Below are 25032 nucleotides of genomic sequence, written 5' to 3'. Positions count from 1 at the left end.
GGGTAGATGTCATGGTTAGAGGGTGTTTTCCTGACTGGGTAGATGTCATGGTTAGAGGATGTTTTCCTGACTGGGTAGATGTCATGGTTAGAGGATGTTGTCCTGACTGGGTAGATGTCATGGTTAGAGGATGTTTTCCTGACTGGGTGGATGTCATGGCTTCCTCATGGTTAGAGGATGTTGTCCTGACTGGGTAGATGTCATGGCTTCCTCATGGTTAGAGGATGTTTTCCTGACTGGGTAGATGTCATGGTTTCCTCATGGTTAGAGGATGTTTTCCTGACTGGGTGGATGTCATGGCTTCCTCATGGTTAGGGGATGTTTTCCTGACTGGGTAGATGTCATGGTTAGAGGATGTTTTCCTGACTGGGTAGATGTCATGGTTAGGGGATGTTTTCCTGACTGGGTAGATGTCATGGTTAGAGGATGTTTTCCTGACTGGGTAGATGTCATGGTTAGGGGATGTTTTCCTGACTGGGTAGATGTCATGGTTTCCTCATGGTTCGAGGATGTTTTCCTGGCTGGGTAGATGTCATGGTTCGAGGATGTTGTCCTGACTGGGTAGATGTCATGGTTAGGGGATGTTTTCCTGACTGGGTAGATGTAATGGCTTCCTCATGGTTTGGGCTCGGGATGTTTTTCTTACTAGGTAGATCACATGGGCAGAAACAACCAGCACTACACTTTAGTTTCAGAACCAAATAGAAGGTCATGGGTAACCAACTATAAACTGAACCTACCGTAAATATAATAAAATATAACATGCAATTTAGCATAGAAGCTGGACAAAAAACCTGACCAAGAACATTTGTTGAAGCTTGTTGGGTATTACTGACAGCTTTAAAGGTTTGTTGGGTATTACTGAAAGCTTTATCAAGGTTTGTTGGGTATTACTGACAGCTTTAAAGGTTTGTTGGGTATTACTGACAGCTTTAAAGGTTTGTTGGGTATTACTGACAGCTTTAAAGGTTTGTTGGGTACTACTGACAGCTTTATCAAGGTTTGTTGGGTATTACTGACAGCTTTATCAAGGTTTGTTGGGTATTACTGACAGCTTTAAAGGTTTGTTGGGTATTACTGACAGCTTTATCAAGGTTTGTTGGGTATTACTGACAGCTTTATCAAGGTTTGTTGGGTATTACTGACAGCTTTATCAAGGTTTGTTGGGTATTACTGAAAGCTTTATCAAGGTTTGTTGGGTATTACTGACAGCTTTAAAGGTTTGTTGGGTATTACTGACAGCTTTATCAAGGTTTGTTGGGTAGTAGTACTGACAGCTTTATCAAGGTTTGTTGGGTATTACTGACAGCTTTAAAGGTTTGTTGGGTATTACTGACAGCTTTATCAAGGTGTGTTGGGTATTACTGAAAGCTTTAAAGGTTTGTTGGGTATTACTGAAAGCTTTAAAGGTTTGTTGGGTATTACTGACAGCTTTATCAAGGTTTGTTGGGTATTACTGACAGCTTTATCAAGGTTTGTTGGGTATTACTGACAGCTTTAAAGGTTTGTTGGGTATTACTGACAGCTTTATCAAGGTGTGTTGGGTATTACTGACAGCTTTAAAGGTTTGTTGGGTATTACTGACAGCTTTAAAGGTTTGTTGGGTATTACTGAAAGCTTTAAAGGTTTGTTGGGTATTACTGACAGCTTTATCAAGGTTTGTTTGGTATTACTGACAGCTTTATCAAGGTTTGTTGGGTATTACTGACAGCTTTATCAAGGTGTGTTGGGTATTACTGACAGCTTTAAAGGTTTGTTGGGTATTACTGACAGCTTTAAAGGTTTGTTGGGTATTACTGACAGCTTTAAAGGTTTGTTGGGTATTACTGACAGCTTTAAAGGTTTGTTGGGTATTACTGACAGCTTTATCAAGGTGTGTTGGGTATTACTGAAAGCTTTAAAGGTTTGTTGGGTATTACTGACAGCTTTATCAAGGTTTGTTGGGTATTACTGACAGCTTTATCAAGGTTTGTTGGGTATTACTGACAGCTTTATCAAGGTTTGTTGGGTATTACTGACAGCTTTAAAGGTTTGTTGGGTATTACTGACAGCTTTATCAAGGTGTGTTGGGTATTACTGACAGCTTTAAAGGTTTGTTGGGTATTACTGACAGCTTTAAAGGTTTGTTGGGTATTACTGACAGCTTTAAAGGTTTGTTGGGTATTACTGACAGCTTTATCAAGGTTTGTTTGGTATTACTGACAGCTTTATCAAGGTTTGTTGGGTATTACTGACAGCTTAATCAAGGTTTGTTGGGTATTACTGACAGCTTTAAAGGTTTGTTGGGTATTACTGACAGCTTTATCAAGGTGTGTTGGGTATTACTGACAGCTTTATCAAGGTTTGTTTGGTATTACTGACAGCTTTATCAAGGTTTGTTGGGTATTACTGACAGTTTTATCAAGGTGTGTTGGGTATTACCGACAGCTTTATCAAGGTGTGTTGGGTATTACTGACAGCTTTAAAGGTTTGTTGGGTATTACTGACAGCTTTATCAAGGTTTGTTGGGTATTACTGACAGCTTAATCAAGGTTTGTTGGGTATTACTGACAGCTTTAAAGGTTTGTTGGGTATTACTGACAGCTTTATCAAGGTGTGTTGGGTATTACTGACAGCTTTATCAAGGTTTGTTTGGTATTACTGACAGCTTTATCAAGGTTTGTTGGGTATTACTGACAGTTTTATCAAGGTGTGTTGGGTATTACCGACAGCTTTATCAAGGTGTGTTGGGTATTACTGACAGCTTTAAAGGTTTGTTGGGTATTACTGACAGCTTTATCAAGGTGTGTTGGGTATTACTGACAGCTTTATCAAGGTGTGTTGGGTATTACTGACAGCTTTAAAGGTTTGTTGGGTATTACTGACAGCTTTATCAAGGTCTGTTGGGTATTACTGACAGCTTTAAAGGTTTGTTGGGTATTACTGACAGCTTTAAAGGTTTGTTGGGTATTACTGAAAGCTTTATCAAGGTTTGTTGGGTATTACTGACAGCTTTATTTAGTCATCACCTTCTTCTATTGATCTGGCCATTCCAGGAAATACACAACAGGGGTGTAGAGCTGATCCAGTCTGTCCTCACAACCCTAAACATACAGGGGTGTAGATCTGATCCAGTCTGTCCTCACAGCCCTAAACATACAGGGGTGTAGATCTGATCCAGTCTGTCCTCACAGCCCTAAACATACAGGGGTGTAGATCTGATCCAGTCTGTCCTCACAGCCCTAAACATACAGGGGTGTAGATCTGATCCAGTCTGTCCTCACAACCCTAAACATACAGGGGTGTAGATCTGATCCAGTCTGTCCTCACAACCCTAAACATACAGGGGTGTAGATCTGATCCAGTCTGTCCTCACAGCCCTAAACATACAGGGGTGTAGATCTGATCCAGTCTGTCCTCACAGCCCTAAACATACAGGGGTGTAGATCTGATCCAGTCTGTCCTCACAGCCCTAAACATACAGGGGTGTAGATCTGATCCAGTCTGTCCTCACAGCCCTAAACATACAGGGGTGTAGATGCTGCCGAGTTGTAAAGTTTTCTTGATGCTCTTGTAACAGTTTGCTTCTCTCTCTCTCTGTCTCTGTCTCTGTCTCTCTGTCTCTCTGTCTCTCTCACACACTCTCTCTCTCTCACACTCTCTCTCTCTCTGTCTCTCTCACACTCTCTCTCACTCTCTCTCTCTGTCTCTCTCACACTCTCTCTCTCACTCTCTCTCTCTCTGTCTCTCTGTCTCTCTCTCTCTCTCTCACACTCTCTCTCTCTCTCTCTGTCTCTCTCACACTCTCTCTCTCACTCTCACTCTCTCTCTCTCTGTCTCTCTGTCTCTCTCACACTCTCTCTCTCTCTCTCTCTCTCTGTCTCTCTCTCTCTCTCTGTCTCTCTCTCTCTCTCTCTCTCTCACTCTCTCTCTCTCTCTCTGTCTCTCTCTCTCTCTCTCACACTCTCTCTCTCTCTCTCTCTCTCTCACTCTCTCTCTCTCTCTCTCTCACTCTCTCTCTCTCTCTCTCTCTCTCTCTGTCTCTCTCTGTCTCTCTCTCTGTCTCTCTCTCTCTCTCTCTCTCTCTCTGTCTCTCTCTCTCTCTCTCTCTCTCTCTGTCTCTCTCTCTCTCTCTCTGTCTCTCTCTCTCTCTCTCTCTCTCTCTCTCTCTCTCTCTCTCTCCTTCAGGAATATGGAGCTACTTCCAGAAGACTCTGGTGAAGAAGTATGCCATGGAGAGAAATGGGCTCAACTTGATCTGTGGGCCCATATTTGACTACGACTACGATGGCCTGAGAGACTCGGCAGAGAAAATTAAACAGTAAGGGCTTTTGGTCTTCACAGACATACAGGCTACGTCCCAAAAAGGCCCCTATTAGAGTGCACTATTTTTGATCAGAGCCCCTAATTCCCTTTATAGTGCACTACTGTTGACCAGTGCTGGTCAATGGTAGTGCACTTTAACCTCTACGGGATTGATGTCCGGTTGAGGTAACGTGCGCTAATTTGATTAGCATGATATTGTAAGTAACAAGAACATTTCCCAGGAAATAGACATGTTTTTTTTTCATTGGCAGAAAGCTTAAATTCTTGTTAATCTAACTGCACTGTGAAATAATACCATGCTATTGTTTGAGGAGAGTGCACAGTTATATACTTGAAAATGTAGCAAAACAATTAGACACATCTGAGCAGATTTGATACAACATTTTGAACAGTAATGCAATGGTTCATTGAATCAGTCTAAAATGTTGCACATACACTGCTGCCATCTAGTGGCCAAGATCTAAATTGCGCCTAATCTGCAGTAATACGTTGTGGCCATTTTTCTTGCATTTCAAAGATGACGGAACAAAAAAACGCATGTTTTTTTTCTTTTTATTATCTTTTACCAGATCTAATGTGTTATATTCTCCTACATTCATTTCAAATTTCCACAAACGTCAAAGTGTTTCCTTTCAAATGGTTTCAAGAACATGCATATCCTTGCTTCAGGTCCTGAGCTTCAGGCAGTTAGATTTGGGTATGTCATTTTAGACGAAAACGTAAAGAAAGGGTCCGACCCCTAAGAGGTTTTAAAAGGAACAGGGTTTAATTTTTGGAAGCAGCCACATAGTACTGTACTTCTCAATGGGAAGTCAGACCCAACCTCGTTTTGCATCAGTCAATGTTACTCTTTCCTTTCCTGCACAAGGTCAATATTCTATTTCGTATTTTACTCATTCATCAAAGAAGAGGCAGGGTAGCCTAGTGGTTAGAGTGGAGGGGCGGCAGGGTAGCCTAGTGGTTAGAATGGAGGGGCGGCAGGGTAGCCTAGTGGTTAGAGTGGAGGGGCGGCAGGGTAGCCTAGTGGTTAGAGTGGAGGGGCGGCAGGGTAGCCTAGTGGTTAGAGTGGAGGGGCGGCAGGGTAGCCTAGTGGTTAGAGTGGAGGGGCGGCAGGGTAGCCTAGTGGTTAGAGTGGAGGGGCGGCAGGGTAGCCTAGTGGTCAGAGTGGAGGGGTGGCAGGGTAGCCTAGTGGTTAGAGTGGAGGGGGCGGCAGGGTAGCCTAGTGGTTAGAGTGTTGGATTAGTAACCGGAAGGTTGCAAGTTCAAACCCCCGAGCTGACAAGGTACATGTCGTCGTTCTGCCCTTGATCAGGCAGTTAACCCACTGTTCCTAGGCAGTCATTGAAAATAAGAATTTGTTCCTAACTGACTTGCCTAGTAAAATAAAGGTAAAATAAATGTAAAAAAAATAAGGAGACAAATGAAATGTATTGTCATGGAAATGATCCAGCAAAATGTAGTTGTAGGGCCACCTAGTGGCTAAAATCTGTCATTACAAATATCTGTACTTCTGGCTCCATTCAATGGTCATACTGTCACTGAACCTCACATAGAGCCTTCATGTGATTGAATGTGTGTTTTCTGTCTGTGGGACTGTGCTGTCTCGTAGTTACTGACTGTCCTCTGGCTACATGTGTGTTCTCTGTCTGTGGGACTGTGCTGTCTCGTAGTTACTGACTGTCCTCTGGCTACATGTGTGTTCTCCTGTCTGTGGGACTGTGCTGTCTCGTAGTTACTGACTGTCCTCTGGCTACATGTGTGTTCTCTGTCTGTGGGACTGTGCTGTCTCGTAGTTACTGACTGTCCTCTGGCTACATGTGTGTTCTCCTGTCTGTGGGACTGTGCTGTCTCGTAGTTACTGACTGTCCTCTGGCTACATGTGTGTTCTCTGTCTGTGGGACTGTGCTGTCTCATAGTTACTGACTGTCCTCTGGCTACATGTGTGTTCTCCTGTCTGTGGGACTGTGCTGTCTCGTAGTTACTGACTGTCCTCTGGCTACATGTGTGTTCTCCTGTCTGTGGGACTGTGCTGTCTCGTAGTTACTGACTGTCCTCTGGCTACATGTGTGTTCTCCTGTCTGTGGGACTGTGCTGTCTCGTAGTTACTGACTGTCCTCTGGCTACATGTGTGTTCTCCTGTCTGTGGGACTGTGCTGTCTCGTAGTTACTGACTGTCCTCTGGCTACATGCAGTCTACCATGAATACATATTCAACCTCCTTTGGTGATCTTCACATGTATTTTGTCTACAGGTATGGAAGTGGTTCAGGGCCCATTCCAACCCACTACTACTGTGTGATAACCAGTTGCCTGGACTTCACCCAGGCTGAGGACATCTGTACTGGACCTCTTAGCAGCTCTGCCTTCATCCTACCACACCGCTCAGACAACGACGAGAGCTGCAGTGTGAGTCCCTGGCTACGTCCAAATGACATAGGGCTGCTACATAGGGCTGCTACATAGGACTGCTACATAGGGCTGCTACATAGGGCTGCTACATAGGACTGCTACATAGGGCTGCTACATAGGGCTGCTACATAGGGCTGCTACATAGGGCTGCTACATAGGGCTGCTACATAGGGCTGCTACATAGGGCTGCTACATAGGGCTGCTACATAGGACTGCTACATAGGGCTGCTACATAGGACTGTTACATAGGGCTGCTACATAGGGCTGCTACATAGGACTACTACATAGGGCTGCTACATAGGGCTGCTACATAGGGCTGCTACATAGGGATGCTACATAGGATTACTACATAGTGCTGCTACATAGGACTGCTACATAGGGCTGCTACATAGGGCTGCTACATAGGACTGCTACATAGGGATGCTACATAGCGCAGCTACATAGGCCTGCTACATAGGGCTGCTACATAGGACTGCTACATAGGGATGCTACATAGCGCAGCTACATAGGCCTGCTACATAGGGCTGCTACATAGGACCGCTACATCGGACTGCTACATAGGACTGCTACATAGGGATGCTACATAGGGCTGCTACATAGGACTGGTACATAGGCCTCTGATCAAAGGGAGTGTATTGTGTAGGGAACAGGGTGCTATTGCCTCACAGAGAGAGAAATTGTGAGACAGAAAGAGACAAGAAAAGGGCAACCAGTGAAGAACAAAGACCATTGTAAATACAACCCATATTTATGCTGATTTATTTCCCCTTTTGTACTTTAACTATTTGCACATTGTTACACTGTATATAGAAATATGACATTTGAAATGTGTATATTCCTTTGCAATTTGTGAGTAATGTTCACTGTTCATTTGTTTATTTAACTTTGTCTATTTCACTTGCTTCAAGTCCCTTGAATTGAGAGAGAGATCTCAGAGCATCATGAAATGTGCAGGTAGCTGACGTTGTGTGACGTTGTCTTCGTCCCCCCAGAGCTCTGAGGACGAGTCTAAGTGGGTGGAGGATCTGATGAAGCTGCACACGGCCCGGGTCCGAGACGTGGAGATCCTCACGGGCCTGGACTTCTACCGTCGGACGAGCCGGAGTTACCCTGAAATCCTCTCACTGAAGACTCACATGCACACGTATGAGAGCGAGATCTAAACCACTGTCTCCCTACCTTCTCCTGTCTCCCTACCTTCTCCTGTCTCCCTACCCTCTCCTGTCTCCCTACCCTCTCCTGTCTCCCTACCCTCTCCTGTCTCCCTACCCTCTCCTGTCTCCCTACCCTCTCCTGTCTCCCTACCCTCTCCTGTCTACCTACCCTCTCCTGTCTCCCTACCCTCTCCTGCCTCCCTACCCTCTCCTGCCTCCCTACCCTCTCCTGTCTACCCTCTCCTGTCTCTCTCTCCTCTCCTGTCTCCCTACCCTCTCCTGTCTCCCTACCCTCTCCTGTCTCCCTACCCTCTCCTGTGTCCACCACAGCTCCGATGGTCTGGTGTATATTTTTTAATATGTCGTTTTGTTTTTTTCCACATGTATTATTCTAAAAGTTTATTCATGGCTGTTTTGTTCCTCTGTAATGTAACACATTTCCTGTCCCTCTTTATTTTTTATTTTTTTTGATGATTAACAAGCATGAATTTAATTATTTGTTGTTACTTGTATTGATAATGTGGTGTGTTGTTGTATGTGTGTGTTGTTGTATGTGTGTGTGTTGTATGTGTGTGTGTGTGTGTTGTATGTGTGTGTGCTGTATGTATGTGTGTGTTGTTGTATGTGTGTGTGTTGTTGTATTTATGTGTGTGTGTGTGTGTGTGTTGTTGTATGTGTGTGTGCTGTATGTGTGTGTGTGTTGTTGTATGTGTGTGTTGTTGTATGTGTGTGTGTTGTATGTGTGTGTGTGTGTGTTGTATGTGTGTGTGCTGTATGTATGTGTGTGTTGTTGTATGTGTGTGTGTTGTTGTATGTATGTGTATGTATGTGTGTTGTGTGTGTGTGTGTGTGTTGTTGTATGTATGTATGTGTGTGTTGTTGTATGTATGTGTGTGTTGTTGTATGTATGTGTGTGTGTGTTGTATGTGTGTGTGTTGTTGTATGTATGTGTGTGTATGTGTGTTGTGTGTGTGTGTGTTGTTGTATGTATGTGTGTGTTGTTGTATGTATGTGTGTGTTGTTGTATGTATGTGTGTGTTGTTGTATGTGTGTGTGTTGTTGTATGTATGTGTGTGTTGTTGTATGTATGTGTGTGTTGTTGTATGTATGTGTGTGTTGTTGTATGTATGTGTGTGTTGTTGTATGTATGTGTGTGTTGTTGTATGTGTGTGTGTGTGTATGTGGTGTTTCTGATGAATGTCTTGCTGGTGATGGCTGAGACTACTGTGTTAATAGTAATCAGCTCTGTCTGTCTGTACTGTGAACAATAATAACAGTGAACCTGTAGTGGTGACATCCTTTTAAATATGTACCGGACACCTGTGTGATCCACTTATTTATGCCTGATGTTTTAATCCAATAAACCTTTTTTGTACGACCTCGTCTGTCATTGCGGCGTATCGGGGAAGTTGGCAGCGAGGCCAGAGGTCATTGCTGGTTTGATTTAATGCTAACGATATTAGCATTATGAACATCAATTAACACAATTTAAAAAATACATCAATCAATAAAGGCTGTTCCTGTAGTTGGGAGATTTAATTTCAGTAATAAATGTGTATTTGAATGGGTTTGGTGACAGGCTCTAATGGGCTCCCGAGTGACACAGGGCTCTAATGGGCTCCCGAGTGACACAGGGCTCTAATGGGCTCCCGAGTGACACAGGGCTCTAATGGGCTCCCGAGTGACACAGGGCTCTAATGGGCTCCCGAGTGACACAGGGCTCTAATGGGCTCCCGAGTGACACAGGGCTCTAATGGGCTCCCGAGTGACACAGGGCTCTAATGGGCTCCCGAGTGACACAGGGCTCTAATGGGCTCCCGAGTGACACAGGGCTCTAATGAGCTCCCGAGTGACACAGGGCTCTAATGGGCTCCCGAGTGACACAGGGCTCTAATGGGCTCCCGAGTGACACAGGGCTCTAATGGGCTCCCGAGTGACACAGGGCTCTAATGGGCTCCCGAGTGACACAGGGCTCTAATGGGCTCCCGAGTGACACAGGGCTCTAATGGGCTCCCGAGTGACACAGGGCTCTAATGGGCTCCCGAGTGACACAGGGCTCTAATGGGCTCCCGAGTGACACAGGGCTCTAATGGGCTCCCGAGTGACACAGGGCTCTAATGGGCTCCCGAGTGACACAGGGCTCTAATGGGCTCCCGAGTGACACAGCGGTCTAAGGCACTGCATCTCAGTGCTAGAGCTGTCATTACAGACACCCTGGTTCGAATCCAAGGCTGTATGTATCACATCCGGCCCGTGGTTGGGAGTCCCATAGGGCGGCGCACAACTGTCCCAGCGTCGTCCGGGTTTGACGGCGTCGGCCATCATTGTAAATAAGAATTTGTTCTTAACTGACTCGCCTAGTTAAATAAAGGTTACATTTTTTTAAATGGCAAGTGATACTGACAGGCTATTAACTTGTAGTCTACACGCTACAGAAATGTCTACCTACAACATTCCTCCAGGAATGAAATCTAGGAAGTGAATCTGGTCTGACTCAAACCTGCTCATCTCAGTGGACGCTTCCCCAGACCTACAATAAAGGTTTGAATCGAGGCACATCGGATTACACTGCAAACACCCGTCTGTCTGTCTCAACACTACAGCGATGATATACTGTAGATTTCTCAGTCATTTATCTCAGTGCCAGAGACGAGGGAAAATGTATTTTACCAGCTGGCTGCCGGTAAATGACTGGACACCCTGTGTACTGTATGTCCTAAATGGTAACCTATTCTCTACATAGGCTGCTTTACACAGGCAGCTCAATTCTCAGATTTCTTCCCCCACTATTTGGTCTTTCAACCAATCACATCAGATCTCTTTCAGAGGTGATCTGATTGGCCAAAAGACCAATAAGTGGAAAAAACGTTCAGAATTCGGCTGCCTGTGTAAACGCAGCCATGGTGTATAGTTTTGACCGGGGCCCATAGGGATTCTATAGGGAATAAGACCCGATTTGTCTTTGTTTATGAATGGTCAATCATACTGGCCCTGCTACACGATAGAAATTGGGCGTCCAGCATTGCAATCAGCCATTGGGGAAATGCTTCTTTTGAAATCAAAGCTGTTTCACTGCCCATGTGGCGGGCAATGGCGGCGTCCAAACTCAATCATCACAGAGAGTTCATTATTGATGGCTTGACGTGCATGTTAATTCTATCTTGTGAATTGAAATAAAAGTTAATTTTGGTTGCATTTGGCCTCGGCTATACACCGCTGGTTATTTTACTAAGATTTATGAAGTCAAGAAACTACTACTATTACTTAGCTAGCTACACCGACTACCGATGTTCACAATGTAAACAAAAGCAACTTGTGTAATTTGAGTATCATTTAGTACAACCACTAGCACCGATGTAATAAGTACTTGCGAAAAACTGGGCCAACAGCTATTGTACTTACGCATAATAGATGAATATGTTACAGTGCAGTACGGGAAAATAGAATAAAGACGCTCAGCCCCTCCGCTATTCTCCGCTCCCAAATCAACGTGCTTGTGTGTAGCAGGTGGAACCGCACATTGACACAACGCGGACGGCGACGCTTCTGTCGGAGCTGAGCTGTGATGTGCTGTACTTTTCCAATTAGCTCTACAGACCACTGGGAGAGGACAGTGTGCCGGACCAGGGATACCGCAGTTATGGTCATGGATAACTTTTACTCTGGATAGGAATAACAATAGAGGTAATGTTTCCTGCACTTCTTAAATATTCCACAAGGTGTCGCTGTCTTTTCTGTATAGGGGTTTTATACACCCGGTCTGGGAGAGCTTTGAGCGTTCAGTGATTTCACAGACTTGTAAAAGAAGCGTTGGACGTTAGAACACACCGTAGTCTCTAATAGTCATTAAGCATTTTATGCCGCATTCATTCGACGGGGTTTTCACTAAACTAACTATGCATTAACCTTATATTAAAGGTGTTGTGACTCAGTTTTAGTTCAATTTAATGTACATCAACTGTTGTCTAACAATCTATCTACACGGTATATCACAACGGTTGGAATAAAGAGAAACAAATCAGAAGTTATAGAAAATATACATATTTAATGTCAAATCATGAGTATTATTATATTGACCGAAAAGGCTGAGCGAAACACAACCAGAGTAGATGTACAGACACTATATAGAAGTCATATTTACATTAGGTTTACAAACACATACAGACACTATATAGAAGTCATATTTACATTCGGTTTACAAACACATACAGACACTATATAGAATTAATATTTACATTTGGTTTAGAAACCCATACAGACACTATGTAGAAGTCATATTTACATTCGGTTTACAAACACATACAGACACTATATAGAAGTCATATTTACATTCGGTTTACAAACACATACAGACACGAAATAGAATTAATATTTACATTTGGTTTATAAACACATACAGACACTATATAGAAGTCATATTTACATTCGGGTTTACAAACACATACAGACACGAAATAGAATTAATATTTACATTTGGTTTACAAACACATACAGACACTATATAGAAGTCATATTTACATTTGGTTTACAAAGACATAGACACTGTGTATTTAATACACGCTCGCGCCAACTATACAGTAAAGTATTTACATAACGCGTATCTTTCTACAAGAGACCAGAGGAGGAGTAGAAAATTAACGTTCTGTTTTTAAGGAAAATCTACATTGCGTCGCAGTCAATGACCGTATATATCAGAACTGGGTGACATATATATGCCAAAGACTTTGGAGGTGCACTTGACTTAGCTTGACTTAGCTTGAGTTAGCCTGACTTAACTTGACTTAGCTTGAGTTAGCTTGACTTAGCTTGAGTTAGCCTGACTTAACTTGACTTAGCTTGAGTTAGCTTGACTTAGCTTGAGTTAGCTTGACTTAACTTGACTTAGCTTGACTTAGCTTGACTTAGCTTGAGTTAGTCTGACTTAACTTGACTTAGCTTGAGTTAGCTTGACTTAGCTTGCCCTGTACAATGCAACCAATGGAATAGTCTCATAAACTGCCAACTCCACCCACAGCCTGCACACTGTTTTGACACATGTATTTGACCCCAGGTCTGACGTGTAAGTGGGCGGGGCTAGAGGTCCAAGAGCGGAGACTTACAGGCTGGCTGTGGAAAGCGGCAGTACATTATGAAGAACAACCTTTTGACCTGGCTGTCGACATGACTGTTGTGTGGGCCAAGACCGGGTTGACTGGAGAGCCTGGGAGAGGGCAAGAGTCTGCAAACATCTACAAGGTCAAAGGTCAGATGAATGAGGGGGGGGTTAGAAACACAGGTTTTCACCAGAACAAATACAACAGCGAGCAGGTGTTGCTTTCACCAGACATTTTTTTGTGTGACGTGCAGCTGGAGAATTGTTGGACGTGCAGACATTGCACTTGAAATGATTGTAGGTAGCCTCATTTCAAGTGCTATTTCGTGGTTAGGCAAGGGGAGGCAGGGTAGCCTTGTGGTTAGAGCGTTGGACTAGTAACCGGAAGGTTGCGAGTTCAAACCCCCGAGCTGACAAGGTACAAATCTGTCGTTCTGCCCCTGATCAGGCAGTTAACCCACTGTTCCCAGGCCGTCATTGAAAATAAGAATTTGTTCTTAACTGACTTGCCTGGTTAAATAAAGGTAATAAAAATAAAAATAAAAAAAATAAAAAATTCGGAAATACCTCTGGAACAGTTAGAGGCTGTCTGAAACTGACCCAGGAGCTGTGTATGATCTCCTGGGGCCGTTTGAGTCAGAGGCTGTTTAAAACTGACCCAGGAGCTGTGTATGATCACTGAGGCCGTTTGCAGTAAGCAGAAAAGGAAAACTCTGTGGTTATGATACACTAAAGCACAACGTTTCCAGTTATATCAGATGCAGAAAGCATGCTCATCCATTCTGTAAAGGTAGCTAAGTGCTGACTCCTCGCGTCCTCTCTCCTCGCACCCTCTCTCCTCGCCTCCTTCTCAAAATCCATTGGAGGAGAATGTCAGAGGGGTGGAACATCTGGCTTTCTCATCCAATGGGTTTTGAGAAGGAGGCGAGGAGAGAGGAACGCGATAAGTATGCAATTGAGATTCTCCCTCCTGAGACCAACCATACGCCTTCAGGGAGATGTTGTCAAGAACATATAGAGTCACGAACATATAGAGTCACCCGACTACAGTACAATACTACCGTCACGGAGGAATAGGAGAAACTGTCGTTGTGTCTGTGGTAACAGCGTTATAACCTGTAACCGCTGTAGACCAGGTCTGATGGTCGATGTACGACGTTGTCTCTGGGACAGTGGTAGTGGCAGGCGCAGGTGTTGATGAACATCACGGGTTTCTTGATGGCTTTACCCTGAGCACATTGGAACTCCACCTGCACTGTCTCGGTGCTGTGGGGGGTGCAGCAACGCCCGTCCGTACACACACCACAGTACCGGGGCTTGTAGGTCAGCACGCTGGTGCAGTTCTTATAGCTGAACCGGATGGGTTTCACCGCCTTCTTCATCCTCAGGCACTTGCTTCCTCTCTGAGGATTTAGACGAGGAAATGGTTGTCAGTTGGTGAAACCCCGGAATACTTCTGTTCTGTATTTTGTCAGAGCTCTTGTGAGTTTTGTTAGTCGGAAGATTTGCATTTAGTCTGAATGGCAAGTTCAACTTGAACTTCTATTCTGCTATTTAAATTCGTGATGTATTTTCCCTCTACAACTGTGATTTGGTTTGTATTATTAGTACAGTAACAGTGGGTTGAGTATCCTACCTTAGGAACATCCTGCTGCTGGTACTGCTGGTATTAGTACAGTGACAGTGGGTTGAGTATCCTACCTTAGGAACATCCTGCTGCTGGTATTAGTACAGTGACAGTGGGTTGAGTATCCTACCTTAGGAACATCCTGCTGCTGGTATTAGTACAGTGACAGTGGGTTGAGTATCCTACCTTAGGAACATCCTACTGCTGGTATTAGTATAGTGACAGTGGGTTGAGTATCCTACCTTAGGAACATCCTGCTGCTGGTATTAGTACAGTGACAGTGGGTTGAGTATCCAACCTTAGGAACATCCTACTGCTGGTATTAGTACAGTGACAGTGGGTTGAGTATCCTACCTTAGGAACATCCTGCTGCTGGTATTAGTACAGTGACAGTGGGTTGAGTATCCTACCTTAGGAACATCCTGCTGCTGGTACTGCTGGTATTAGTACAGTGACAGTGGGTTGAGTATCCTACCTTAGGAACATCCTACTGCTGGTATTAGTACAGTAACAGTGGGTTGAGTATCCTACCTTAGGAACATCCTACTGCTGGTATTAGTACAGTAACAGTGGGTTGAGTATCCTACCTTAGGAACATCCTTCTGCTGGTACTGCTGGTATTAGTACAGTGACAGTGGGTTGAGTATCCTACCTTAGGAACATCCTGCTGCTGGTATTAGTACAGTGACAGTGGGTTGAGTATCCTACCTTAGGAACATCCTACTGCTGGTATTAGTATAGTAACAGTGGGTTGAGTATCCTACCTTAGGAACATCCTACTGCTGGTATTAGTACAGTGACAGTGGGTTGAGTATCCTACCTTAGGAACATCCTGCTGCTGGTATTAGTACAGTGACAGTGGGTTGAGTATCCTACCTTAGGAACATCCTGCTGCTGGTATTAGTACAGTAACAGTGGGTTGAGTATCCTACCTTAGGAACATCCTGCTGCTGGTACTGCTGGTATTAGTACAGTGACAGTGGGTTGAGTATCCTACCTTAGGAACATCCTACTGCTGGTATTAGTACAGTGACAGTGGGTTGAGTATCCTACCTTAGGAACATCCTTCTGCTGCTGTTTGTCGCAGGGCCTGACGATGCACAGACGCGTCTGCTTGACCATCTCACAGCGGGGGTTCTTGTTGGTGACCCGGGTGGAGATGCTCATGCCACAGGTGCGAGAGCAGGCGCCCCACTCCGTAGTCTGCTCTATGCAGTTAGTACTGGGGTCCCACGAGTCAAAGCCCACTGTCTCCTCCTGTCGGTAGGCTTTACGGGAGGACGGGGAGAGACACAGCAGATGAGATGGATGCTGTTGCCATGGGAAATACAGATGCAGGCTCGATTGATTGATGGACATAAGAATTACTGGGCAAATGTGCATGAGAGGAAACGTATGTTTGGCTGGTATTGGGATCTGTGTGGTTTGCATAATTGATTCCCCTACATTGGTGTTTAATCGGTATATAGGTAATCCAATTCACAGTTCTGTCGGAATTTCTTTAGGTGCCTAAAGTCCATTGATCACAGATTAAGAACGATCCAAGGTACATCACATTCCAGAGAACACGAAATGGAATGTTTTGTCTCCAGAGTTCTACACGGAGGCTTCCGGGGATAAATCAACTTGCTCTGTGAGTCTCCCGCTCTGTACTCCGAGGCAATTCAGCATTTCCCTTCACACAGAGCCAGCCAGGTCAACCTAGAGGCATGCCAGAATCCGTCTCTTTACTTTGTGGCTTGCACCAGAGTACCAGTCACGTCAGAAGCAGAGAGAAGTAGAGAGGGGAACTGCGTCCCACGTGGAACCCTATTTGCTATGTAGTACACTAGAGACTGTTATTTTACTGCTACTCTTTAATTCATTGTTATTTGTTATTTAATTGTTATTTTACTGCTGCTCTTTAATTATTTTTTATTTGTTATTTAATAATTTTTTACTTATCTATTTTTTACTTATTTTACTTACACTTATTTTTCTTAAAACTGCATTGTTGGTTAAGGGCTTGTCGGAAATCATTTCACTGTAAGGTCTACTACACCTGTTGTATTTGGAATTTCACTGTAAGGTCTACTGCACCTGTTATATTCGGCATTTACTGTAAGGTCTACTACACCTGTTCTATTCGGCATTTCACTGTAAGGTCTACTACACCTGTTGTATTCGGCATTTCACTGTAAGGTCTACTACACCTGTTCTATTCAGCATTTACTGTAAGGTCAACTACACCTGTTCTATTCAGCATTTACTGTAAGGTCTACTACACCTGTTCTATTCGGCATTTACTGTAAGGTCTACTACACCTGTTCTATTCAGCATTTACTGTAAGGTCTACCTACACCTGTTGTATTCGGCATTTACTGTAAGGTCTACTACACCTGTTCTATTCAGCATTTACTGTAAGGTCTACCTACACCTGTTCTATTCAGCATTTACTGTAAGGTCTACCTACACCTGTTCTATTCGGCATTTACTGTAAGGTCTAGCTACACCTGTTCTATTCGGCATTTACTGTAAGGTCTACTACACCACATGTGACAAATAACATTTGGATCTGATTTGAGTGCAGATAGACTGAGTGCTTACCAGCCATGGCGAAGCTTCCCAAGGCACTGGCCTCTGGTTGGGGCTCACATACCCACTTTTCACAGCACTCCCCTGGGACCGCCACCTTCCTGGGTAGAGGGCAGTCTGGGCCCGGCAGCATCACGTCCAGGTTGCAGCGCGGCACGCAGGTGATCTGACCGTCCCTGCAGGTGCACTGATACTTGCAGCTGGGGAAGAAGGTCTCTCCGTTCTGATACACTGAACCGTCCAACAGGCAGATGTCTCCCTCATGTGCTGTGGAAGAGAGGAGGACACAAGAAAAGAACAAATCATTATTTAACATTTTTAATTTCCAATACTCATATCTGGATAAAATCCAAGTGTAAGTGTTTGTGTCTTCAAATGAATGTGAATTGTCATCATCATCATCATCAATAGCGGGGCCCCCGCTGCCACTCTTCGATTACCTTTGACCTTTTCCAAAAGGAGGCGAGAGAGGACGAGAGGTACGCAGGAGTTGAGCAAATCCAATCGAGACAAGGCCAGGGAATCTACCCCGTTCTGACACCTACACTAGAACATCACTGGTTCAATATAATGAACAAAAGACTCACCGACACAGACCCCTGTCCTGTGGTGTACATCGGCCGTGTAGTCGCAGCTCAGACCCCTGTGTGTATCACAGGGTCTTCTTTCTGAGCACGCCTCTCCTTTCTGCCTCGCACAGACCAGACAGCATGCGCAGTCATCCAGAATCAACTGGACCCCGGGGGCGCACAGCGGAGGCTCCTGCGGACAGAGGCACCTTGTCTGACACACCAGCGCCAAGATCTGGGAGCAAATCTGGAGAGAAAAAAGGGAAAACTGTGTTCAAGTGTGATTTTTCAAAGTTGTTGCTCCTTGCTTTTATATTCTTCACATAATATAGTTTAGATGAGCCTACTCTGTAACGTTAAATGAATTTATTTACCTGTGTTGAAATGTAGAAAAGGAAAAGGGTTCTCTCTGCAAGCTTAGACATCCTGATTCAGTGAAAGGTAGTTTTCTCTTTGCAGACTTTTCCTTCCTTTTGTATCTTGCTGAAGCTCTGTAAATCCCTTTGGCGTGCTTCAGAAGTGTGTGCAGAGCCATTTATAACAGTCCTGTCTAACGACACAGTGACGCGTGAAGGAGGAATGGAGGAGGGGATGGAGGAGGGGATGGAGGAGGGAGGGAGGAGGGGAAGGAGGAGGGAGGGAGGGAGGGATGGAGGAAGGGGAGGAGGAGGAATGGAGGAAGGGGAAGGAGGAGGGAGGGAGGAGGGGAAGGAGGAGGAATGGAGGAAGGGGAAGGAGGAGGGAGGGAGGAGGGGAAGGAGGAGGGAGGGAGGAAGGAAGGGGTTGATGGAGGGAGGGAGGAAGGAAGGGGATGATGGAGGGAGGGAAGGAGGAAGGGGATGATGGAGGGAGAGAAGGAGGAAGGGGATGATGGAGGGAGAGAAGGAGGAAGGGGATGATGGAGGGAGGGAAGGAGGAAGGGGATGATGGAGGGAGGGAAGGAGGAAGGGGATGATGGAGGGCGAGAAGGAGGAAGGGGATGATGGAGGGAGAGAAGGAGGAAGGGGATGATGGAGGGAGAGAAGGAGGAAGGGGATGATGGAGGGAGGGAAGGAGGAAGGGGATGATGGAAGGAGAGAAGGAGGAAGGGGATGATGGAGGGAGAGAAGGAGGAAGGGGATGATGGAGGGAGGGAAGGAGGAAGGGGATGATGGAGGGAGAGAAGGAGGAAGGGGATGATGGAGGGAGAGAAGGAGGAAGGGGATGATGGAGGGAGGGAAGGAGGAAGGGGATGATGGAGGGAGAGAAGGAGGAAGGGGATGATGGAGGGAGAGAAGGAGGAAGGGGATGATGGAGGGAGGGAAGGAGGAAGGGGATGATGGAGGGAGGGAAGGAGGAAGGGGATGATGGAGGGAGAGAAGGAGGAAGGGGATGATGGAGGGAGAGAAGGAGGAAGGGGATGATGGAGGGAGGGAAGGAGGAAGGGGATGATGGAGGGAGGGAAGGAGGAAGGGGATGATGGAGGGAGAGAAGGAGGAAGGGGATGATGGAGGGAGGGAAGGAGGAAGGGGATGATGGAGGGAGAGAAGGAGGAAGGGGATGATGGAGGGAGGGAAGGAGGAAGGGGATGATGGAGGGAGGGAAGGAGGAAGGGGATGATGGAGGGAGAGAAGGAGGAAGGGGATGATGGAGGGAGAGAAGGAGGAAGGGGATGATGGAGGGAGAGAAGGAGGAAGGGGATGATGGAGGGAGGGAAGGAGGAAGGGGATGATGGAGGGAGGGAAGGAGGAAGGGGATGATGGAGGGATTACCCCCCTGGCCCTGGTAAAGTCTGGGAATTCTGACATCTGATTGGATCAGGATGAGACTCACATTTTCCTGTTAGATCCTGAGTTCTTCGCACACAGAGGAAGGCTACGTTACTAGTATTTAGAACACATAAGCTCATTTAACAGTTTTACTGCTGCTATTCATATCAACAATCAACATTTTTCATGATCATTCAAACTAGTTCCTCCGTTCCCTGATTTTCATTACTGTGCTCATTACATCTCTGGAATTAAAATCTAGTTTGGCTGCAGAATAGATATCACACTGGTCGATCTGGTTTGATTGCAGAATAGATATCACACTGGTCGATCTGGTTTGGCTGAAGAATAGATATCACACTGGTCAATCTAGTTTGGCTGCAGAATAGATATCACACTGGTTGATCTGGTTTGGCTGCAGAATTGATATCACACTGGACGATCTAGTTTGGCTGAAGAATAGATATCACACTGGTTGATCTGGTTTGGCTGCAGAATTGATATCACACTGGACGATCTAGTTTGGCTGAGGAATAGATATCACACTGGTCGATCTGGTTTGGCTGCAGAATAGATATCAGACTGGTCGATCTGGTTTGACTGCAGAATAGATATCACACTGGTCGATCTGGTTTGGCTGAGGAATAGATATCACACTGGTCGATCTAGTTTGACTGAGGAATAGATATCACACTGGTCGATCTAGTTTAACTGCGGAATAGATATCACACTGGTCGATCTAGTTTAACTGCGAAATAGATATCACACTGGTCGATCTAGTTTGGCTGAGGAATAGATATCAGACTGGTCGATCTGGTTTGACTGCAGAATAGATATCACACTGGTCGATCTGGTTTGGCTGAGGAATAGATATCACACTGGTCGATCTAGTTTAACTGCGGAATAGATATCACACTGGTCGATCTAGTTTGGCTGAGGAATAGATATCACACTGGTCGATCTAGTTTGGCTGAGGTATAGATATCAGACTGGTCGATCTGGTTTGACTGCAGAATAGATATCACACTGGTCGATCTGGTTTGACTGCAGAATAGATGTCACACTGGTTGATCTGGTTTGACTGCAGAATAGATAAACCAGTAAAGCCCCTCTTCCACGATGGTGGTTCCTTAGATGTCAGTGGGCAAGAGGTTTCTCTTTGGAACGTTTGCTGGTTGCATAATTACAAATCTAGGGGGAAACTTAGATGGCTACTCCATCTGGGTTTTATCTAACGAGTTATGGTGTGGTGGGTGCCTCTGCCTGAAGTAGGACAAATGAGGCAACTGGCTGACTCAGCCCACATGAGTGACATCACCACTGTGTTGGCCAATGTTTTAAAATACCATGTCTGAGTCTCAAACGGCACCCCAGTGTCTTCCAGTGTTGTTAAGCCTGGGCCTGTTCTTTAGTCGCCCCTCTGTCTGACACATAGACCGTTGAGATTTGCGGCCAGTTGGAGGTGGGGATTTTGGCCAGTTGGAGATGAGGATTTTGGACAGTTGGAGATGGGGATTTTGGCCAGTTGGAGATGGGGGATTTGGACAGTTGGAGATGAGGATTTGGACAGTTGGAGATGGGGACTTGGACAGTTGGAAATGGGGGATTTGGACAGTTGGAGATGTGGGATATGGACAGTTGGAGATGGGGGATTTGGACAGTTGGAGATGAGGACTTGGCCAGTTGGAGATGAGGACTTGGACAGTTGGAGATGAGGACTTGGACAGTTGGAGATGGGGACTTGGACAGTTGGAGATGGGGGATTTGGACAGTTGGAGATGTGGGATATAGACAGTTGGAGATGGGGGATTTGGACAGTTGGAGATGGGGGATTTGGACAGTTGGAGATGGGGGATTTGGACAGTTGGAGATGGGGATTTGGACAGTTGGAGATGGGGGATTTGGACAGTTGGAGATGGGGGATTTGGACAGTTGGAGATGGGGGATTTGGACAGTTGGAGATGGGGGATTTGGACAGTTGGAGATGGGGGATTTGGACAGTTGGAGATGGGGGATTTGGACAGTTGGAGGTGGGGGATTTGGACAGTTGGAGATGGGGGATTTGGACAGTTGGAGATGGGGATTTGGACAGTTGGAGATGGGGATTTGGACAGTTGGAGATGGGGATTTGGACAGTTGGAGATGGGGATTTGGACAGTTGGAGATGGGGATTTGGACAGTTGGAGATGGGGATTTGGACAGTTGGAGATGGGGATTTGGACAGTTGGAGTGAGGACTTGGACAGTTGGAGATGGGGGATTTGGACAGTTGGAGATGGGGGATTTGGCCAGTTGGAGATGGGGACTTGGTCAGTTGGAGATGAGGACTTGGACAGTTGGAGATGGGGACTTGGACAGTTGGAGATGGGGACTTGGACAGTTGGAGATGGGGACTTGGACAGTTGGAGATGGGGACTTGGACAGTTGGAGATGGGGGATTTGGACAGTTGGAGATGGGGATTTGGCCAGTTGGAGATGGGGGATTTGGCCAGTTGGAGATGGGGATTTTGGCCAGTTGGAGTGGGGACTTGGTCAGTTGGAGATGAGGACTTGGACAGTTGGAGATGGGGACATGGACAGTTGGAGATGGGGATTTGGACAGTTGGAGATGAGGACTTGGTCAGTTGGAGATGGGGATTTGGACAGTTGGAGATGGGGGACTTGGACAGTTGGAGATGGGGATTTGGACAGTTGGAGATGGGGAATTTGGACATTTGGAGATGGGGATTTTGGCCAGTTGGAGATGGGGACTTGGACAGTTGGAGATGGGGATTTTGGCCAGTTGGAGATGGGGATTTTGGCCAGTTGGAGATGGGGACTTGGACAGTTGGAGATGGGGACTTGGACAGTTGGAGTGGGGATTTGGACAGTTGTAAAGCATTGGGCTGTGTAGTGTGGACATCACTGATGACCTTGATGGTGTAATGTAAGACTCAGGGGAGTTCATTAGCATTGGCTGTTTCCCAAATGGCACCCTTTTCCCTATATAGTGCACTACTTCTGACACTATGGGCCCTGGTCAAAAAGTAGTGAACTATGTAGCAAATAGGGTGCCATTTGGGATACTATGTGTGCCTATAAGTCAGCGTGATGAGCTTGCTTTGAATGGTGGCTGTGCAGTGTGCTTTGTAGTGGCCAACCGATGTGTTTCATGGGGTCCGATTCTGATCTCTGAAGGAACTAAACTTACTGGTACCGATATACAGGTCTCTGCCAACATACTGTTTTACAGTTGGGGAAATTAAAACGTGAAAACATTTTCCACACTGAGTTCTCAGAAATTGTTATCGAAAAGAGCCAATTGTCCAAGAAATATGTTTCAAAGGGCTCTAGTGCTTTGTATTCATAATTCAGATATGTCGATATGTCAACTGTTGATTTTCCACGTGTCCGTTTTGACCCTTTGATACAGGGCTAGATTTGATTGTCTGATTCACAGCAGCTGCAGATAACACTAAGGTTTGATTGAGTTCCTATGTTGGAGTCCAGCTCTGCATTCCTCCCATTCTTTCCATGAAACACTGTTTCCATTCTTCATTTATCACCAGTCATAATAATGAATGAAATATCTCGTCTATCACCCCTACACCTAAAACAATGCTGCGTCCAATTCCCTTCTACCCCTAGGTTACGTCCCAAACGGCACCATATTCCCTACATAGTGCACATATATATATATATGGAATAGGCTGTCATTTGGGACACATTCATGCTCCCGCCAGAAAGAGCAGCTGCTGGAAAAGCATCTTATTAACGTGACCTGAGATTCAGAGCAGCTCTCTGCTGCTGCTGTCAGCGACTTGATTCACTGCTGGTCAAATAGTGTTCTCTCTGGAAGTTGAAAAATGTCAGACTTCACAGTTGTGTGTTTGCTGACTGGGTCTGGTGCATTCCTCTGGAGCGAGACCATGAAAACTCTACGTCAAAAGCCATCCACACCGGGAGAGAAACTTGGAGAAATTTAAAATATTATTGTATTGTAATTGAGAATGTAAATAGAATAGAAAATAAATTTTCTAGTCCTTCTGTATCTTGATGGCCTCAACTAGTCCTCTGTATCTTGATGCCCTGACCGTTCTGTATCTTGATGCCCTGAACTAGTCCTTCTGTATGTTGATGCCCTGACCTAGTCCTTCTGTATCTTGATGCCCTGACCTAGTCCTTCTGTATCTTGATGCCAAGAACTAGTCCTTCTGTATGTTGATGCCCTGAACTAGTCCTTCTGTATCTTGATGCCCTGAACTAGTCCTTCTGGTATCTTGATGCCCTGAACTAGTCCTTCTGTATCTTGATGCCCTGAACTAGTCCTTCTGGTATCTTGATGCCCTGAACTAGTCCTTCTGTATCTTGATGCCCTGAACTAGTCCTTCTGTATCTTGATGCCCTGACCTAGTCCTTCTGTATCTTGATCCCCAGATCTAGTCCTTCTGTATCTTGATGCCCTGACCTAGTCCTTCTGTATCTTGATGCCCTGACCTAGTCCTTCTGTATCTTGATGCCCTGACCTAGTCCTTCTGTATCTTGATCCCCTGAACTAGTCCTTCTGGTATCTTGATCCCCTGAACTAGTCCTTCTGGTATCTTGATCCCCTGACCTAGTCCTTCTGTATCTTGATGCCCTGAACTAGTCCTTCTGTAACTTGATGCCCTGAACTAGTCCTTCTGTATCTTGATCCCCTGAACTAGTCCTTCTGGTATCTTGATCCCCTGACCTAGTCCTTCTGTATCTTGATGCCCTGACCTAGTCCTTCTGTATCTTGATCCCCTGAACTAGTCCTTCTGTATCTTGATCCCCAGAACTAGTCCTTCTGTATCTTGATCCCCAGAACTAGTCCTTCTGTATCTTGATGCCCTGACCCAGTCCTTCTGTATCTTGATCCCCTGAACTAGTCCTTCTGTATGCTGATCCCCTGAACTAGTCCTTCTGTATCTTGATGCCCTGAACTCGTCCTTCTGTATGCTGATGCCCTGAACTAGTCCTTCTGTATTTTGATGCCTTGGCCTTTCTGTATTTTCTATGATGTAATACAGAAAAATGTATAAGCAAAACAACAGAGCGATTTAAAAAAAAGTGTTTTATGTGTACTCCTTGACTTGGATAATTAACCTTGAAATATTAACAAAATAGCCTAGTGAAATAGATGATGATTTGTTCAGGCTCTCTATCTCAGGCCTATGTATTTAGGTGATCTACTGTATTTCCTACTGTAATAAGCTACAAGTACAGTACCAGGAAAAACCCAGAGCCAAATCAGTTTGCTCTCATTATGTCAAATCTAGTGTATTTGTGTATCAGTCACATACAACATTATATCCTGTGGTCTCCAGAAATCAAAACTCAGTGACAGCCCTTCCAACCAAGTCTCTTTTTGAATGTGAGTCTCCCCAATCGCACTCAGGCAAGAAAATAAAGAGTATGCATCCGAATTCAGAGCACAATTCATGAGAGTGTGATAGGAAGTCTAACCTACGCACATAGCGTAACATGTGAAATATTTCTGTCGTCCGCTATGCACCTCTGAATGCCCAGCAGACAGACAGGACAGACAGGGCAGAG

The 25032-nt window shown here is 45.3% G+C and overlaps 2 protein-coding genes across 2 annotated transcripts; one reads left to right on the top strand and one right to left on the bottom strand.

The window, feature by feature from the left end:
• Positions 1-4150: 4150 nt before the first annotated feature.
• LOC135535157 (ectonucleotide pyrophosphatase/phosphodiesterase family member 2-like) lies at positions 4151-9245 on the top strand. The gene is made up of 3 exons (XM_064961871.1): positions 4151-4300; positions 6557-6710; positions 7706-9245. The coding sequence occupies exons 1-3, from the start codon at positions 4212-4214 to the stop codon at positions 7874-7876; spliced, it is 414 nt and encodes a 137-aa protein (XP_064817943.1). The 5' UTR covers positions 4151-4211; the 3' UTR covers positions 7877-9245.
• Positions 9246-13128: 3883 nt separating this feature from the next.
• LOC135535158 (CCN family member 3-like) lies at positions 13129-18217 on the bottom strand. Its single transcript, XM_064961872.1, has 5 exons — positions 18104-18217; positions 17748-17976; positions 17173-17427; positions 15640-15854; positions 13129-14362 (listed from the first exon to the last, which is right to left on the bottom strand). The coding sequence occupies exons 1-5, from the start codon at positions 18152-18154 to the stop codon at positions 14069-14071; spliced, it is 1044 nt and encodes a 347-aa protein (XP_064817944.1). The 5' UTR covers positions 18155-18217; the 3' UTR covers positions 13129-14068.
• Positions 18218-25032: the final 6815 nt, after the last annotated feature.

Source organism: Oncorhynchus masou, unplaced genomic scaffold (genome assembly GCF_036934945.1).
Source record: "Oncorhynchus masou masou isolate Uvic2021 unplaced genomic scaffold, UVic_Omas_1.1 unplaced_scaffold_4533, whole genome shotgun sequence".
Taxonomy (NCBI): domain Eukaryota; kingdom Metazoa; phylum Chordata; class Actinopteri; order Salmoniformes; family Salmonidae; genus Oncorhynchus; species Oncorhynchus masou.
This window is presented reverse-complemented; position numbering and strand designations above follow the sequence as displayed.

Bases quoted from the DNA above. Each gene is read 5' to 3' on its own strand.
- LOC135535157 (XM_064961871.1), top strand. From the start codon at position 4,212: ATGGAGAGAAATGGGCTCAACTTGATCTGTGGGCCCATATTTGACTAC. The intron at 4,301-6,556 runs GTAAGGGCTTTT...TTTTGTCTACAG, and splicing joins TCGGCAGAGAAAATTAAACA to GTATGGAAGTGGTTCAGGGC. The intron at 6,711-7,705 runs GTGAGTCCCTGG...TCGTCCCCCCAG, and splicing joins ACAACGACGAGAGCTGCAGT to AGCTCTGAGGACGAGTCTAA.
- LOC135535158 (XM_064961872.1), bottom strand. From the start codon at position 18,154: ATGTCTAAGCTTGCAGAGAGAACCCTTTTCCTTTTCTACATTTCAACA. The intron at 17,977-18,103 runs GTAAATAAATTC...TTTTCTCTCCAG, and splicing joins TTTTCTACATTTCAACACAG to ATTTGCTCCCAGATCTTGGC. The intron at 14,363-15,639 runs GTAGGATACTCA...CTAAATCCTCAG, and splicing joins AGCAGAAGGATGTTCCTAAG to AGAGGAAGCAAGTGCCTGAG.